This window comes from Poeciliopsis prolifica, unplaced genomic scaffold (assembly GCF_027474105.1).
Source record: "Poeciliopsis prolifica strain line A6 unplaced genomic scaffold, Auburn_PproV2 SCAFFOLD085, whole genome shotgun sequence".
NCBI classification, from domain to species: Eukaryota; Metazoa; Chordata; class Actinopteri; order Cyprinodontiformes; family Poeciliidae; genus Poeciliopsis; species Poeciliopsis prolifica.
Genome location: NW_026562460.1, coordinates 960532 through 980166, shown reverse-complemented (window position 1 = coordinate 980166; position 19635 = coordinate 960532). Strand labels below are relative to the sequence as shown.

The window sequence follows — 19635 nt, the reverse complement described above, 5'->3', positions numbered from 1 at the left end:
CTAAAGGTGATCTGCCTAATATTATGTATGGAAATATGAATCTGTGACTACACATCAAAAACTAATGATGTAACTCAGCAGTGGCAAAATTAATTTTAATGTTTTTTTTCCCACTACACATGCAACATTGACACATCATTTGGGAATTCATGCCACATAAACCCAAGATGGACCACTGAGATTATCAAGGCTGACTATATATCCCTAAAATAAACTCAAATTATCTGATGGTTGTCTGTCACAACCTAGTCAACAACATCACCAAACAGCAGCCTGAGCTTTTTTTCTAGTGGCCTTTATTTGAAAATAGTTTGACAGGAAACAGAGTGGGAGGAGATATGCAGCAAATGTTGCCGGGCAGGGAATCCAACCTGCGACCTCCGCCATAAGGACTAAGATCTCAATACGTGGGTTGTACTTTTACCCTGCGCCCCCCTGACCTTTTGAAACTCAGTAGGGATCTGAGTTTCAAAAGCTTAGATCCCCCCAGTCTGAGTTTTTGAAACAGGATTTTATTCATCGACTTGGCACTGTTGTATAGTTTCAACTACAAGATTTTATCTATGGTCTCCTTCCCACCTGTGGTAGAGGAATAGACCATTTCAGCAGACTTCTTAGTCTGAACAACTGGCTGTCTTCTGTTTGTATTCTTCAAAATGTAAAACTGGAAAGTTTTGATGTTTTCCGGAGAAGATTTAAGTTATTTTTAAATGTCTCAATGGTCTTGACATCTCATCTTGCAGAGCTGCTAAATCCATATGAACCCCTGCAGACCCTAAGGTCCTCTGGTACCAGACTACTAACAGTTCCCAAGAGTCAGAACACACGCTTACAGTGACAACTATAAGCGTGTGTTCCAGTGTTACGAAAAGAATTCTCGTTTGTAGAATAGTCTTCCACCGAAAATGTTGTCTTTAAGAGCAGGCTCAAGACCCATCTTCTTAACTGCATTTCCTGAATTGAATCATTTCTGCTGAGTTTAAGGATTTTCCATACAGTTGTGTGTTTTTCCATGTGGGGGTTGGAGAGGGTAATTATTTGTTTTGTTGGTTTGTTTGTATTGATCTGCACAAGAGTTTGAGCTGTTTTTAGGATGAAAGGTGTTTTATAAATAAAATTGATTGATTGACTGCCTTATGAGTAGTGATGGACCTTCATAGCTACATAAAGACAATTACAAAGTCGGCCTTCTATCACCTGAAGAACATCTCCAGGATTAGAGGACTAATGTCTCAGCCAGATCTAGAGAAACTCATCCATGTGTTTATCTTTAGTCTCATTGATTATTGTAACAGCGTCTTCACAGGCCTGTCCAACAAATCAATCCTCCAGCTGCAGCTGATCCAGAAGCTGCTGCTCCTGTTCTCACTAAAACCAGGAAGATAGAGACATAACAGCAGTTTTAAAGTCCCTCCACTGGCTCCCTGTAGCTCAAAGAATAGACTTTAAAATACTGTTGTTAGTTTATAAATCACTGAACGGTTTAGCACCACAATACATCAGAGATCTGCTGTTGTTGTATCAACCTTCCAGACTCTCAGGTCTTCTGGTTCTGGTTCTGCTCTGCATCCCCAGAACCAGAACCAAGAGAGGAGAAGCAGCTTTCAGCATCTATGCACCAAAAATCTGGAACAAATTTCCAGAAAACTGTAAAACAGCAGAAACCCTGACTTCCTTTAAATCTCAACTAAAACACACCTGTTTAGAATTGTATTTGAAATGTAATATGGAACAATGTATCGTTTATTCTATGATGCATGACTTTGTGTTTATGATGCAAAGCACTTTGAAATGCTTTGCTGCTGAAATGTGCTGTACAAATAAAATTTGATTTGATTTTTTTGATTTTATGAGCAAACTCAAAATATATTTTTTCAGTCCAGCTGTACCAAGGCCTGCAAATCTAGATCATATCTTGCCCTGTATCATTTTATTTGACATTCAGATTTTATTTGTGATGTTGAATGTCTGTTGTAACCATCTGTTGTACTTTTACACTTGACTAATCAAAATGAAACAAATGAAAAACTAATTTAAACAGAAAGTGAAGGCATAATAAGCAGCAGATGTGTAGAGTAGACTCTGGACTACTCACAGGGAGGACAACAATGGAAGCACTTGGAACCAATTCCAGCTCCAGCAGGGTCTTATTTAGGTCTTCATTGGTGAACTCTCGACGAGGATACATGATTGCTAAGGAGAAGTCACCATACAGATTTCCTATTTCCTGAAACAGAAGAAGCACTGCCATTAAATGCATTAGCTAAGCTATATTTCTGAGTTGAAAGTTCAAAGCATGCATAACAATGTTTCAGTCTGCACTCATTCACAGAGATAGTTTATTTCTCTCTACATTTTAGGATTTTTTTTCCAGAACTGAGAAAGTGTCGAAGACAAAATTCCGAAAGAGAATCTGTGGAAGGAGAATCTGTGGAAGGAGCTAAAGATTAGCGTAATCGGGGGAAGGCATATCTAACTGAAAATCATGGACCTCACAAGCATAGATAAATCCTCCAAATGGCAGTGGAAACATGCAAGTTATAAATAGTCATGAGGATTTGATTTTTGTAATTCATATAAAGATTTTTTTTTAATGTAAATCCCTTCCAAAATGAGATGCTTTTCTCTTTTCCTGTCAGAAAAAATGTCTCTTCTTTATATTTACTACATGTTTATATTGAATTCTACACTAAAGGCATGTTTTATTACACATCTAACAGTTTGGTCATGTTTCAAAAAGAAACTGAAGATGAGCAAAGTATATATGGTAAAACATATTTACAAAAACAGATAAAGAATGAAAATGGGGAAGACATACAGAATGAGCACATGATTAAGTCAGACAGACCTCAAAAGCAAAATCCCAAGCCTCCTGCAGTCTGGTCTGTGAGAGAAACTGGTTGGTGAAGGACGAACCATCAGGAAGTCGAAACTGTATCCTTGAATTGGTACTGATCACACACACACACACACACACGCACACACACACACACGCACACGCACACAATGAAGATGCACAGAATTAAAACATCATTCACAGAAGCAAAGATCGTTGTAGTTTTAGTCTTGTTTTGCATTCACAGTTTACAACTGCTCTTCTAATAATCAACTCCACATCCATGCATCTTTTATACTAAAGAAAAGTAAAACATTTGTACGATATTGATCTTTTCACTCTCCAAAAAATCTGATTTGATCCACTTCCATATACAGTCCTAATTCACATCTCTGATTAGTTTTAAAGTGTCTGCAGTCCACACAGTCATGTTGTATTTTATTTGGCATCTATATTGTTGGCATGACAATACATGATAATTATGCGACAGAAGAAACTAGATCATACGTAACTAACGGCTGAAATTCACAAATTTAAAATTAGAAAATAAGTCTGTCAGTGAAGCACGTGGCACACCAATACCACCTTTCTGGCTCTGACTGCCACATCCAGACTTTGGGGCTCTTCTGGGTTTACTGTTCAAACAGAAGTTTGATTGTGGTCACATCATAAGGCCTGAGCAGCAAAGGGCTGTGAAGTCCTATTGTTTTTGTAAAAAATATATATTATTTTGATTGTTCTTCCAACAAATTAATGTACTTTTTGGGGACTTTATCATATTCAAATAGAAAACTGTCCCCCTAGTAAAATGTTCAGATTTTGCCGGAATCGCAAATTGGCGTGGCCAAACTGCTCCATTGGGCCCTAATGTGAGTTAGTTAGGTGAAATCAAATGTCATAAAGATCTGAAACTTGGTACGTAGGCAGAGCCTCCCAAATCAAGAAAAAAAAAGTCTCATGGTAGTACCCCCTAAAATAAACAGGAGATGGTCAAGTTTGGGTCAAATGTCAAATTTTAGCAATTTTTATTTTTACTCATGTCGAACTTTAACAAACGTCTACTAGGGATTTCAACCTATCGGCTTGACTCTTGATCAGGACAGAGATAAGAGATGAGACCTTAAAGTTATCAAAAAAAAAAAAAACTTTTGTATATGTTGAGGGGGCTTTACAGGGCACCAAAATAAGCACAGTCACTAAAGAAAACAAAATGCTACAACCTTCACATAAAAACCTTAATTACCACCAGACTTGGCATAAGTGATCCTGGTTGGATGCCTGATGATCCTATGTTGTCAGGGTCTGCTACCACCTAAGTCCTGCCCCCTCAGAACAGGAAGTGTCTTTTTTTTTTTTTTACTGGGAAAGCTCCGTCTGTGACCCCCTTGAACTAATCAAGCTGATCTTGTGTCAGAAGACCGATAACTAGTTGGTCTCACTTTCTTTAAAGCGCCAAGAGGCTGGAGTGGAAGGCCTCGCCATGGCAATGCAGCAAAGTAAAAGATCACACAGCCATACGTTTGCCTCTAGATTCCATATATTTTGGCCGAGCTGGACCAAACTCACTAGGATGGATCCTGATTCACCCTGGACAGGAATCCACAACAATCTTTGGTGGGCATGGCCAAATTTCTCTACAGCACCCCCGAGAATATAAAATAAATAAATAAATCAGCCCCAAGCCATGCTTTAGCACAGAATTATGAAACTTGGTACACATGTGTATCTTGTCAGGACCAACCAAAAAGTCTCTTGGAGCTATGGTCCAAACCCAACAACAGGAAGTTGGCCATTTTGGATCAAAGCCGCCATCATGTCCTTTTTATTGACATCGTATCTGAACGAACTGGTCCTACTGCTTTTGATGTACATACTTCAAAATCATTCAGCACATAGGTCGATAGTTATCCAACAATTTTTATATATCAAAGCATGTGGGAGTGGCTAAATGTCAAACCTTGACTATTCGCCATGAAACATCAAGGCGCACTAATTTTCACAGGCCAGATGTAGGTCAGAGCTACATCAGACTTTCCATGTCTCATTATCGACATTGTGATCACATTCACATTGTCGATTGGTGACGTCACCTAAGCCCCGTCCCCTTCTAACAGGAAGTCATCTGTTTTTTCTTCTGGATGTTTTACTTTTGCTCTATGATTCATATGGGTTTAATGCTGTACCAACTGACATAAAATGAAATGATGTCAATCAATATTGACAGTATTAAACTCTGTCAATGCTAAACTGTGTGGGCGTGGCCGAACGGCAAATTTCACTCCCTCGTTTGTTGCATACGATCATCTTCAAGTCACACATGCATCATCCAATTTGTACCAAACTTGTTATGATTAACATTGTGAAACTCTATAGAGCGCAACAGCATTACATTGTAATTTAATTCCACTATGCCTCCTAGGTTAATCCATTAACTGAATCTCCTCTGGTGTAGCCGATCTGCACCAGATTTTGGGTGCGTCATCAGGGCATGCTACCGAATGCATCGATGTGTATCGCCTGGGAACTTCGCGGAAGCGTCTGTGATAGCGAGCAGGCGGCGGAGCTGGAACCCTCGTGGTTGCCAGTAGGCCTGAGCGGCGCTGAGCTGCTAGCGCTGTTTGAGGCTGCTTGCAGCTTTTATTCATGATTGACTGTGGACCGCGTAAATAGTTGAATTTCAGCAGAAAAAAATTGGGACTGGGCATCAAAACCTGCTGTGTGAACATAGACAAAAGCAAACACCTTTCTGTTGATTGCAAATGAAGCAGGAAGCTCATGTGTTCCATAGCAGTACACTCACTGCTAACTGAGCATTTGGGAAGAGCTCCACTAAATGCGACCCAGGTCTCTCGGGCCACACACTAATACATGGACTTGTCAAGGATTTACCAGTATGTCATGGAGGGCTGGCCTACTGTTACAGATGAGAGTTTAAAGGCTTATCATAACAAGAGGAATGAGCTGAGATGGGTTGTGTTTTGGGGGGAACCAGAGTGATTATATCCTCAAAAATGAGATGTGTATGTTAAACGAGATTCACTCTGGTCACCAAGGAATCGTAAAATCCAAGGCCTTAGCTCACAAATATGTCTGGTGGATCTGGATCATGACCTGGAACAGGTCTGCAAAACATGTGAAACATGTCAGCTGGAACAGAAGATGCCACAGCATGTTCTGCTGCATCCTTGGGAGTTCCCCGGTGAATCCTGGAAAAGACTGCATGTCCAACATGCTGGACCTTTCCTCAACAGCATGTTCATGATTGTGGTTGATTTATATTCAAAGTGGTTGAAGGTGTTTCATGTGCCACATATCACATCACAAGCCATGGTGACAAAGCTGAAGAGACTGTTTGCTTCACATGGACCTCCTGTACAAATAGTCACAGACAATGCCACCACTTTCACTTCTACAGAGTTCCAAATGTTTGTGACACAAAATGGCATTTTGCACAAGGGCACCAGGACACCCTTCCACAAACGGTTTGGCTAAAAGATATCTACAGACATTCAAAGTAGGCATAAAAAATCTTGCCAAACACTCATGCAGCATTGAGGACAAGCTTTCATTGTTTTTGCTACAGTACTGTGTTACGCGAACCTGCACAACAGATGAGTCTCCAGCAGAATCGTTCTTGCACAGACACATCTGTACCAGACTGGATTTCATCAAATCTAACACCAAGAAGACTGTTCGCAGTCTAGTTCCTCTTGCCGATATAAGCGTCATGTTATCACACATTACTGTAATTTTATGTGGGAGTTTCCCACTTTACAAATGCCTGCAATCCTCCAGTGAATTTTCAGGGCCCAAGCTAGAGGGAAAAAGATACACACTGTTGTTCCTTCCCGTTCATTATGCGACACTGATAGACTTAGTTAATTAGACCGTTAAAATATATGAAAAGTTGAAAACTTACCATTGTTGTTGTTGGAACTCAGTCTCACAACATTAGCAGCTGTTCTCTGCCAGGGAGGACATGGCAATGCATAGGCTCATGTGAACTCAAGAATGGCTGCTTAATGCGCTAATGCATCAGCGAACACATGTACATATTGCTGATGCCAATACAAGAAACGAACAAATATCGACCCATAGTATCGCTGGCCCATGTATCAATAGACCTCCAATAAGAAGCTATAGGATAAATATGCTTTAAGAATCTACAGTTGTCAGTTTTAAGAATCTGTCAGCTTATGTGAAGAGTTAAGCTTAACAGTTTCTGGGACAAAACCTAAAATATTGTGACACACTGTTGCTTCATCCTTGTTTGAAGTTTGTTAATGAGGTTCCTTTATTGCCGGTTTTTTCTCACCATCCAGTCGATAGAAGAATTGATCAGTTTCTCTACGTTAGCCTCGTGACAACCGTAGACCTTGGTGTGTTTCTTGGAAAAAAAAACAAAAAAACTTTTCTGCACTGTGGGGAATATAATTCCCAGTCTTGTGGGCATCATGAAGATGGTTTTGTCAATGTAAGTGGTTTTTACTTTTTTGTGGTGGTCCTACAAGCATCACAATTTCCACAATTTTGGCGACTCTCTTTCTTGTGGTTAATATATTTCAACAGTACAGGAGCTACTTTGTTGTTTTAACAGTAATAAAGTTGTCAAAGAATTAATGATGTTGAACACTGATTATGTAGTAGTCTTCATTTAAACAATCTGTTTAATCATTTACCTCCTCTCTCTGATTAGCGCCTCCCTCTTGGCCTCCTGGTCTGCCAGCCGGGCCTGTAGAAGGTTCTGCTTGGCATCCTTCTCATCCTGACGTATCTTGGCATAACTGGCAGCTCTCTCTGCTCGGTCCTACAACCACCACAATTTCCTCAAGTCAGGCGCAGAAATTTCATTCAATGACAGCAACCTTCAAATTTAAGACAGAAAAAAGACCAGATTACCATAGCGATCTGCTGCTTCACTCGTTCTCTGGCAGCCTTCTCTTCTGCCTTTTCTCTGTTCCTTTCTTCCAGGAGTTGCTTGGTTTTCTCTTGATCCTGTTTTCTCTTAAATTCTTGGTTTTGCTTCCCCATCTTCCTGCGCTCAATTTCTTTTCTGACATCATTCTGAAAAACGTGCAAGTAGATTAATAATGACTGAGAAGCACATCAAGCTTTAAAAGAAGGATGGTTAAATATAAACAAGTGCTTCTTTTTATATATTAAACTATAAAACTTAGTAAGTTATTTGTTTAAATGAAATGACATATAAAATGCATTCCAAAATAGTAAATGCACAATACTATCTTAAAAAAGAAATAAAATGATTATACAGCATAAAATGTTTTTGATAGTTTATGTTCTTATGTATGTTTTTGTCTTAAAACAACGATCCTAAATTCAAATACTGTTGCCAAGAATGGGATATTAAGGGTTTAAAGCTGTTTATTTGTCCCTGGATTCTGATGGATGTGAGAGAGATTACATCTATCTGCAATCTCTGGGTCAAGTGTTCTGCACAATGTAATTTCTCAGTGATAACAATGATAAGCGACAAGCATAATCTCTGAGAAAGCTACATGGGAGGATTACAAATCCCTGACAACGAAAAACTGACATGTCACGTGGAATGATGATAAACCTTAGTCATGAGCCATCAACACATATACGAAGCATGAAAATTGATTCCCTTGGATGATCATGACCATTTCCCAAAGGACCTCCAGCCATCAGTGCCTTTGAAGGCCTTGAAGTAAATCTATGAAACAAGCTTAGCATTTAGTTGTTTTGTTGCTAAAAAAATTCCTGTGATGTCTACCAAACACCTGGGTTAATATATGGGGGGGGGGGGTCTTTTAATTTTGTGCCTAAATCTGGCATAAAACTTTGATTTACTACAGTTCTCATAAGCTCTACCCATACTTGTTTCAGTTTAAAAGAAGTTTTTTTCTTCACCATGTCACCTTCTACATGAGTAAATAGAAGGTGACATTGTGACTCTACATTTATTAAAGGCACTCAGATAATGTTCTGACAATTTGAAAGAGGCGAAAGAGAAAGTTATTTGATAAATCAAACAGGAGCAGAAGAGCCAAAATCAATGCTGAAGCCTCCAGTCTAGGAGAACAATATTTTCTGCTGTCAGGTTGTTCGACAACAAGCTGGATGAGCAACAAGGACAGAACAGAGACAGCTGCTCACCTGTCTCTGTTCTGTCCTTGATAACATGAAACAGAAACCTGCAACAACAGCTGGAGGTGATGAGGCAGTTCTGAGCAGACACAACAGAAGCCAACGTGGGCAAAAACTGTTGGTTACACACCAACAAAGGCTGATCTGTAATGGCTGCATCCACCATTCATCACCACTCTATCTCTGATACTGGACATTCTTTATGCAGCCAGCAGGATTGGGGACCTCTGCGACACAGAGAGCAGACTAATGTGGAATGGAGTTCTTTCTCTTCCAGACAAAATCCAATACCTTTTGAATCCAAGAATCTAGGAAAGAATTGGGGCCTCATGTATAAAGCGTGCGTACGCAGAAAAAATGTGTGGCGTATTATATATACAAATTTCTGACTTGACATGAAAATGTGCGGCAGCAACGCAAACATTTTCTGAGGACAATAACAAACTACAAAGCACCAAAACTAATCTAAATGCACTGAAACCTTACTTCATCCAGTGTTATTTAGACCAAGAAGCACTGAAACAACGTTTTGCATGATTTCAATCTTCTATTATATTTATATTGTATTTCAATAAATTGCATTGTAAACGATGAAACTGAACCACATTTATCTTTGGACAGTAACATAATACACACAAAATAAATAAAATAAAAAGGATGTAAAAACCTCACTTGAATGTAAATTGTAAATCTCAGTTTTTGTCCTGTAAAGATGCATCGTATCGGTCTGTGCGGCAAAGCACATGACCGATACGATGCATCTGCGGGGTAATTTCATTCTTGCTGAAAAACAAAACAGGGCTGGATCAGCAGATTAACTCCAAACAGGTTTAATCATTTTTAAGGTGATCAAGGTGTGTATACAATCACACTTACATAAGCAGCTGCAAAAACATGAGCTGCATAATTGTGGAACCATTTGTCTCTCATGGAAAACATCGGCAATAGAAAGATTTGGAGACAGCATTTGATCAGCGAACATGTTGATCTGCTGGGAAATGTTGATAATGGTTTATTATCAACCATTATAAACCGTGGTTGATAATGGGCAGTCAGTCCGAGCAGCTAGATTGCTCGGACTGATCATTCTGGAGCTCTGTGCAGAACTTAAACTGTGTTAACAGTGCTGGTCCAACTGGATTCATTGACAGATCGAGACAATCATTCTTCACTTGAGCCAAGCCAACTTTCTGAATGCACCTTTACGAATACAAGCATCTCCATTCTGTAAATGTGCAACTTATACACGACTCCTCTATTTAGAATAAAGGCTCTGTCTGAACGCTCTGCTGTTAAAACGAGCATTAGCACTTGGATCTCTATAGTTGATCGTTAAAACTCAGTCATTCCCGTTGTCCCCTCTGGTGGATTCAGGCTGCGAACAGAACCTTATTGACAGCTCTGTAGTTCATCAAATGTCCATCGAGAGAACCAGTAACTGTCCCACTACGAGACTCCGCCATTGACAAAACCACTACAGTTAATTATTTCAGGTGGCCACAGTGAACTCGCTTCTTTTTTGTTTTTTCCCACGACCAACTCTCCCATAATTCTTGGCTTTAAATGGCACCAACAACACAACCCTCACATCTTGAAGTTCATTCAAGATGAATAAATTTCTGTCATTCATCTCGTCTCCGTTCAGGCATTCCCCTAGGTCCGCAGCCGGCAGAACCGCAGGAGGCGGATCCACTCAACATATCGACCATTCCTCCTGAGTATCATGATCTAGCCCCTGTGTTCAGTAAGTCCAAGGCCCTCTCTTTACCTACTCATTGTCCGTATGATTGTTCTATTGATCTTCTACACAAAAATTCCAGGTGAATAAAGCAAAGAAAAGAAAAACTCCCCTTACACAAGCCTCCTCAATCTAGATAAAACAGCTTGGAACCCAGGGAAAATATAGGTCCTTTTATTTTACAAACAAGCCGAGAGAGCAATAAAAACACCCCTTCCCTAGACAAATACCCAGAAAAAAATTAAGAAAATGGTTTGATCAATGACTATCCAGAAAAAAAAAGATAAATCAATGCAACACTGAAATTGAAACAAAACTAAAACTGAAACAATAGCAGCCCAACCTTTTCTAAAGTGAAAGAATTAACGGCGCTCTGAACGTCCTCTCTAGGAGTAAATTTCCTCTGGATGAATCAGAGGAAAGCAGCTATCTACCTGCTTTTAAGTGTCCATGTCGATCACCTGTTTCCCTAATAAACCAGCTGCACTCCAACACAGCGTTTTCCTTATATGGGCAAAAGGAAGAGTGCGGAGCACCATACTTCCAGGTGAAGATGTCCCGGCTACACTCCTCTCCCCTGGGGGCGGGTTTCATTTTTGTGGGGAAGAAAGATGGTTCATTTCGCCCCTGTATTGATTACAGAGGGCTCAATAACATCACTGTGGAGAATAAGTATCCCCTACCTCTACTATCCTCAGCTTTCGAACCTGTTCACGGCACAACCATTTTCTCCAAGCTTGATTTAAGAAACGCATATCATCTACTCCGCATCCACAAGGGTGATGAATGGAAGACCGCTTTTACAACCCCCATTGGCCACTTTGGTAATGCCATTTGGGTTATCTAGTGCTCCTGCCTGTTTTCAGGCTCTTGTCAACAATGTGTTGAGAGATGTTCTAAACATTTTTGTTTTCTTATACCTTGATGATATTCTGATTTATTCTAAGTCCCTATTTGAACATGTACGCCATGTCTGTCTGGTCCTTCAACGTCTCCTGGAAAACAGATTATATGTCAAAGCAAAAAAAAATTGAATTTCATAAACCGTCTGACTCATTGCTTGGTTTCATATTAGGGGGCGGACAGGTAAGGCCTACGGAGGAGAAGATCCGGGAGGTTTTGGAATGGCCAACACCAGAGTCCCGTAAACAATTGCAACACTTACTCGGTTTTGCCAACTTCTACTGCCGATTCATCCATACTTACAGTCAAACTGCCCTACCACTGACCACTCCCACCTCTACCAAGATCCCCTTTAGTTGGACTCCGGAAGCTGAAGCAGCTATCACTCGACTCAAGAACCTCTTTGCTAATGCCCCCACACTCATCCAACCAGATCCTTCATCGTTGAAGTCAATGCATCAGATACCGGCGTTGGAGCTGTACTGTCCCAGATCTCCTCCCAAGACAATAAAACTCACCCTTGTGCTTTCTTTTCCCACAGATCATCCCCTCTGGAACATAACTATTACATGGGAGATCGGGAACTATTGGTCATTAAGTTAGCCCTAGAGGAGTGGGGGCACTGGCTGGAGGGAGCTGAACATCTGGTGCTGGTCTGGACCGATCATAAAAATCTCTCATACCTGCAATCCGCTAAGAGGCTTAATCCCCATCAGTCACGTTGGTCGTTGTTTTTCTCCAGGTTTAACCTCTCCATTTCTTATCGTCCAGGATCCCGCAATATAAAGCCAGATGCCCTTTCCCGTATCCACTCTCCAGATGACTCTGAAAGGGTCACAGCCACAGTCCTTCCCCCCATCTGCACTGTTGCAGCAGTCAGCTGGGAGATTGAAGATCTTATCAAACAGGCCCAACTGTCCGAACCAGCCCCTGACTCGTGCCCTCCTAACAAGATATACATACCCACTTCCATATTTGCTTAGATTTTCTTAACGGATTGCCACCTTCTAAAGGTATGACCACCACCTTCTCCATAGTTGACCGATTTTCTAAAGCCTGCCACTTCGTTCCCCTCCGTAAATTGCCTATGGCTTTTCAAACCGCCAAACTGCTCGTAAAACACGTTTTCCCCCAATTCATATGACAGGTTTGGAAAAATTTCTATACTGCACTTCATGCCAAGGTTTCACTGACTTCAGGTTTTCACCCACAGACCAATGACCAAACAGAGACACTCAACCAAGAGCTAGAAACGACCCTCTGCTGTTTTACCTCCTCCAACCCATCAGATTGGAGTCAATTCCTCCCTTGGGTTTAATACACCCATAACAGCCACATTTCAGCTACTGGTCTGTAGGCCTGTCACGATAACAGATTTTGCTGGGTGATAAATGGTCTCAAAAATTATTGCGATAAACGATAATATTGTTTGAAGACCTTTTTACATCAATTTAATGGAAATTACGTAATAATACATGCAATTTCTTGCCAAAGATAGATACACTTTACTTTCAAAAGAACACTTAACACAGGGTCTGATACACAAAATAAATAAAACAACGAAAAACAAAAATAAAATAGATTCTCAGTCTCCATTAACAATAAATGTACTTGAATACAAACTAAACAACATAAAGCCAAAGTGGAAATGAATACTGCATTCAACCAAAAGAGTGCAGATTATGAAGTCTGTATATTATATTGCCCTTCAGTAATTATTAGATTTAAATAGAGAAGAATCCAACTGCCTGATGCAATAGTTCAAACTACAGGATTTTTTTACCCCGAACGACAATCTTAGAACGTTATTCGTTCTGAGATTGTCACTTGTGTGTTACGGTAGATTATTGTGTCCGCTCCGATCTAAATCAAGGATTTGCCCAGACTGGGAGAGTGACCCAACCTGTTGAATGTGACTGGTAGCCAATCAGAAAGCGCGGATTCTCTTCGTGCTTTTTGAGGAGAAACACGGAGGGAATCCCGAACAGCTGACTTGGTGCAACCCGAAGTCCAGCAAACATCGGAAACAACATGAATGTTCATTTAACATTTTGTGCAAAGAAAGTATAAATAACTAGGGAGGAGTTGGAGCGAAATTTCTACCAGAAAACCCGGTAACTTTTCAGCTGTTCTTCGTTAACGTGACATAAATAGGTTAGAATGATTTTCATTCAGTCAGACTGACACTAACCACATGCATGACAGGTAGTAGTAAGGAATTGATTAATATTAGTGAACTGGACTTATTATTTTGTGCCCATTGTTGGACACAACACGGTTCGATTTCTGTCGGCTAATGTGTCTCTCAGGTTTTGATAATGGGCCGACAATCCGCAACATAACATAGTGCAGCGCGCGCTGGGCATTACACTGAGGAAATAAGGAAGGGAGGGTCAATGGAGAGCACCGGAGTTGAGCCTTTTTTCATTCAGTGTCATCAACAGTAAGAGAAAAAAGCAGAAAGAAACGATAGACGATAATTAAAATGAGATCGATAGTTTTAATTTATCGTGCGATTAATTGATTTGTCGTTTATCGCGACAGGCCTACTAGTCTGTCCCATTCGAAGCCTCCATAGGTTATCAACCCCCGCTACTTCCGTCCGAGGATAACATTTCTGTTACCTCAGTCCGTCACCACATCCGCCGCTGCCAGAACATTTGGAGAACCACCATCCACAACCTCAACCATACAGCTGAGCAAAATAAACGCCAACCATACAGCTGAGCATACAGTGTCCATGAGATAATATTCAGAAATGATTTTTTCAATCAATTGATTTTAGCTGCCTCTGGAATTAACTTTTTGCGTAAAGTCTAAAATGTCTGCCCATGTGCACCAGTGAAGGGTGTTAATTATAACCAGTCAAACTAAAGGACGGGCTTAAAATTTTCCTGTCGTTTTAAAAGATAACAGGTCAAATACATAAAATATTCCGTTAACGTGACCTCTGGTTGGGACACCCTTTAATTATATTTTCTAGATCCAGAGAAGCTCAAGTAAAACTATGTTTAGACAATTTATTTGCTTACTTCCTTCTGTTCTTGGTTCTTTTGCTCTTGTCTCTCTTCCAGTTTCTTGGTCAATCTGTAAAATTAAAAGAAAAAGAGGGGGGGGGGGTAGAATATAGTTAGAATTATGCCTATAAGTGAAACACAGCACTCTCCTCTTGCCTGTAAGTTTGGTTGAAGTTGGAAAAATGTTTCAAAAGTGTACCTATAAAAGGTAGTAATAAACATGGCTGTTGCCAGACTGGTAAATACAAGCATAGATAGGTTAAAATGTGAACACTGTGGTCAGTTCTTTCAATTCCACCATGATCACATCAAACAGTTGAATGTAGGCCACAAGTCACAGATAAGAGAGCATGGTTGCTGCCATGGTCCTTCAATCAGTACATAGCACCCTGACTGTTATTGCGCAATACCACTGACTACTGACCAGCTCTCCGTCTAACGGGTCCGGAAAGTCTCTAAATCCTGGGTATCACCCTATGGAAGGACTGAAAGAGACAATCTATCTAAGCTGGTATGGAGAGAGGCTGGTCTAGCTCTAACTACCTACAATCAAGAAGTGATGACCCTTTTCACAGTTAAGAAGCAATCAGTTGAGTAGCCCTCACAACTGCATAACTCCAATAACCACTTCTGTCAAATGTACCCCTCTCTCTAATCATAACAAGCACTTGTTACTGGCTAGATTAGTTGGAGCGACTCTGTAAGCCCCAGGGTCATTATTTTCATAACTACTAAAGGAAAGTCCAAAGCCACCACATTCCTAGAATCATGTACCTGGATTTTACATTAAATAGAAGAACCATAACCAATAGATGACTCAATTAATTTCAATGTCCACAAACCTCATTAGAATTTTAATATATATATTTATTAAGCAGGCATTGAGCATTGGTAAATGACAACCAGATAAGTTATCAATGATTAAAAATGTTTAAGAGCAAAAATCAATTTGAGTAAAATCCCTAAAAAAAAAAAGAAAAAAAAGAAAAAAAAAGACAAGATGGCGGCGCGTGTAGACGCTGCGGCTCGGAGCTCCCGTGTTTTCGTTTTTGTTAGCCTCAGGATGCTATTTGTAGACTTCAGCTCAGCATTTAACACCGTCATCCCAGACAAGCTGGTGCTGAAGCTACTCAAGGTGGGGCTGCCTGCTTCACTGTGCCACTGGATCAGAGACTTCCTCACCAACAGGCCTCAGGTGGTGAGAATAGGTGGCTCAACATCGTCCCCACTGGTCCTCAACACAGGCACACCGCAGGGCTGTGTGCTCAGCCCAGCTCTCTTCACCCTGTTTACACACGACTGTGTGGCCATCCACCCCACCAACACAGTTGTGAAGTTTGCGGACGACACAACAGTAGTGGTTCTCATTTCAGACAACAACAAAGAGACCCACTACAGAGAGGAGATTCTGCAGCTCACTCAGTGGTGTTCAGCCAATAACTTGGTGCTGAACACAGGGAAGACCAAGGAGGTCATTGTGGACTACAGAAGGTCCAGGAGGACGGGTCACACTCCCCTTCTCATAGATGGAGAAGAGGTGGAGCGTGTGGACAGCATCAAGTTCCTGGGCCTCCACATCACGTCTGACCTCTCCTGGAATACCAACACCTCCCACCTGGTGAAGAAAGCACAACAAAGGCTCTTCTTCCTCAGGAAACTGAGACGTGCTGGACTTTCCTCACGGCTGCTCGTGAACTTTTACAGGGCGACGATCGAGAGCGTCCTCTGCCTCAACGTGACTGTGTGGTATGGTGGCTGCACAGCACTGGAGAGGAAACAACTGACACGGGTGGTGAGAACAGCACAAGGCATTGTGGGATGCCCCTCCCGGACCTGGACTCTATTTACATATGCCGGGTCAAGAAGAGAGCTGGATTCCAGCCACCCGGGCCACAGACTGTTTGTGCCGCTGCCATCAGGCAAGCGGTTCAGGAATATACGGACTACAACAAACAGACTGAGAAACAGTTTCTTTCTTCCCCACAGCCGTCAGAGCCATTACTCCCTGCCGCCCCCTCCCACACATATCATAACCTCACATACACTCCCCATCCCACACAGCCATATTGTTCTGCACTTTGCACTGTCACATCATCTGCACTTTACCATAATTGGACCTGCTGCTTCTTCTTTGGTGTGGTTGAGTGCCTTTAGTTAATTTTAGTTGTATATATTATTATTATTATTATTATTGTGTGTTTGTTTATTTAATATTGTATATATTTGACTTTTTGCACGGGAGTTGCAATAGAAATTTCGTTGAATCCTGTTCAATGACAATAAATGCTATTCGATTCTATTCTATTCAAACTTTTTCCTTGAACCGTGTCATCAATTTACTAAGCAAGGCTTTGGGGTGCAGGCAGACTTATACCAAGATGATGAAGGATCTCGTTAACAGAAGGCTTTAGTGTCCTTGGACAGAGTCTTGTCTTAGTATGACAGATCCTCTTTTGACTTCCCTTTGGTTCCAGGGTGTGGTTTTCTGCTGGTCTTCTGGTCTGCTTTTGTCAGCTTGGCACTCCGGAGATGAAAAACAAAGCTTCTCCTTTCCTCCGGGTTTTTATATCCTCTCTCCTCAGTGTTGTGTATTGGCCGATGGTATACATGACTCCTTAAGCATTCGATTATCTCATAGAAGGTCCCATGCCTTCCCAATGCTCTGTCCACGGCTTCTCTGTGTGTTTATTTTCACTCAAGTATCTGGGCCCACTGCCCAGATTCACTTAACTCATTTGGGATACAGGCCAGGACATATTCAGACTTGCCTTAGGACATGTCCAGGCCTGCCTCTTCACCCACAACTATCCCTATTAAACAACTTGTGTGATTATATTCTATTACATTCCTTTATATGTCACAAGATTACCATAAATCATCAAACACAATCATCTTTTAATGCATTCCTTCAACCATAACTGCAAATTATTAGATCTTTAATAATTTGTCACTTTGTGATTCAATTGTCATTATTGTTCATGTTTCAATAATAACATTATTTATGTAATAATCAATAATCAAAATCAGAATTTACTCACTTTATAATCATTAGTAAATCAACATACAAGATTACTTCAGTTTCTCAGGCCTTTTTGATCTGCGTGAACCTGGAAAGATCTCACTGCCTCGAAGTAGTTTTCACGACAACCCAGAAGACTGTCTCCAGAAGACTGTCTCCATGAAAATGAGCAATCAAGATTTCATCACAGAAATGCTGTGCATATTTGTATTGACTGCCTGTCCATGAAAATCCAAAATATTTTTAAAGGTGATACAACCAAAAGTGAATGTAACTTACTGAGTATAAATTTCTGGTTTATGCACTTCCAGAAAACACGAACAATGCAGCTCCATTTTGGTTTATTTCAAAATTAGAGGCAAAAATGATACAAGTTCACAGAATCCCTTGCTTCTCCTACTTCGGTTCCTGTATTGTTTGACAGTCTGATTGACTCACCTGCTCACCCACAAACTGAGTGGCAGATTGACTGGTGTTGACTAGTTACTGCTGATTGAGTGAATGGTGTAAAAAAAAAAAAAAAAACTTATATGACCACCCACGTGTATGCACATGCCTAAATGAACTATTCAAATCACAACCTGAATTATATACTATATGAATGCAAGGACATTAAGTTATTCTTCTTTGCTCTTCAATTCTCTTAATGACGAAACTATAAACAGAAGAAAGATAAAAATGAGAATAGAAAAAATAGAAATGTCTTCGGTCCACAAATTTCTCCAGAAGCAGACAAAGCTTCATCACTGGCCTCTCTAACACACTGGATTTGGTCTGAAGTTGTACTGAACAAACCAGGCATCCTGCATCAGCTTTGACTGCCAGGACTCTCCTCATCTGCCAGCATCCTCTGGGTGCTGTAGAATCTGCAATCAGCAAAATATCTCCAGAAGATGTTTCTTTCTGTCTCATCCACTTTTGGCTTTCCTGCATCAAGGCAAATACTCGGAGACCCATCTTTTCCACAATACTTCAGCAATATCCTGTACTTGTTTCCATGGTCACCTGATGTGTCATCAATTAAAAAATCCTTTATAGATCCCATAGGAAAATTTAATTTTTCTTGTGCAAATCTTGTTGGTTTGATACTTATCTGGATGTCATTTGAGTTTCTAAATCATCTGGATAATCAGAGACAAAGAAATGGGCCTATCATTCAAAATGGCTTCAGCCTCACAGAAAACAGTATGCAATGTTTCATAAATTACAGGCAAACATGTAATTCATGATCTGCTGTTTTATAACTGAGGTGAGTACACTTCCGACTGAATGAATCAAGCACTGCCAGTTTCTTGATGCGATGACAACAGGGTTAGGACGGTTTGGGCAGAGCCTCTCTTTTCAAGTTTTCTGGGAAAACCCCTTTTGTGTGATTATATTCTATTAATACAGTATTTTTAAATTTTACATTTGAAAGTCCACATCCAGGTTAAAAAACATAAACAATTTTTTTTTAAAAAATCTCTAAGCAGAAAGGAAAATATTTTTAAGTCAACATTTCTGCATTAATTTGGCTCTTTTTTGTTGTTTTGACATAATATTCAACTCTTCTAAGAACTTTAATGTTTTTTTGTTAGCTTTAAAGAGAAAATCATCACAAAAATTTGCAAACATAACTTATCAAAATAAGTTGGATGGATAATGAATTTGCTCTATTGAATAAAACAGCCCAGTGATGGAGATGACATCAGTGCCATGAGTGAGTTGCAACACATTTAATTTCTCTTTGAGATTAATACAGTATTTTTAAATTTTACATTTGAAATTTGAAATTGAACTGAAAGCTCCAGATGTGGACATGGCCAGACAAAATGCTTGCTTTTACTTTAGAACTCATCTCCTTGGTATCAAAGGAAACTGTTGAAATAGTTCTACGTACAAAATTGCTTCATCATGTTCTGTGTGTATAAAAATATTAAGTGTAAAAGAGCAAATTCAACCTTTGAATGAAGTCCACATCGTTTTTGCTGTGCCTGAATGCTCCTCTATAATG

General features: G+C 40.2%; 1 protein-coding gene across 1 annotated transcript in view; it reads right to left on the bottom strand.

The window, feature by feature from the left end:
- ubxn4 (UBX domain protein 4) overlaps window positions 1-19635 on the bottom strand; it is a 45218-nt gene that overhangs the window by 7763 nt on the left and 17820 nt on the right. The window contains exons 7-11 of the mRNA XM_055022380.1: window positions 14639-14693; window positions 7736-7900; window positions 7516-7643; window positions 2849-2951; window positions 2096-2227 (exon numbers count right to left, since the gene is read on the bottom strand). Of these exons, the coding sequence (XP_054878355.1) occupies window positions 2096-2227; window positions 2849-2951; window positions 7516-7643; window positions 7736-7900; window positions 14639-14693 (583 nt within the window). The remainder of the gene's footprint in view (window positions 1-2095; window positions 2228-2848; window positions 2952-7515; window positions 7644-7735; window positions 7901-14638; window positions 14694-19635) is intronic.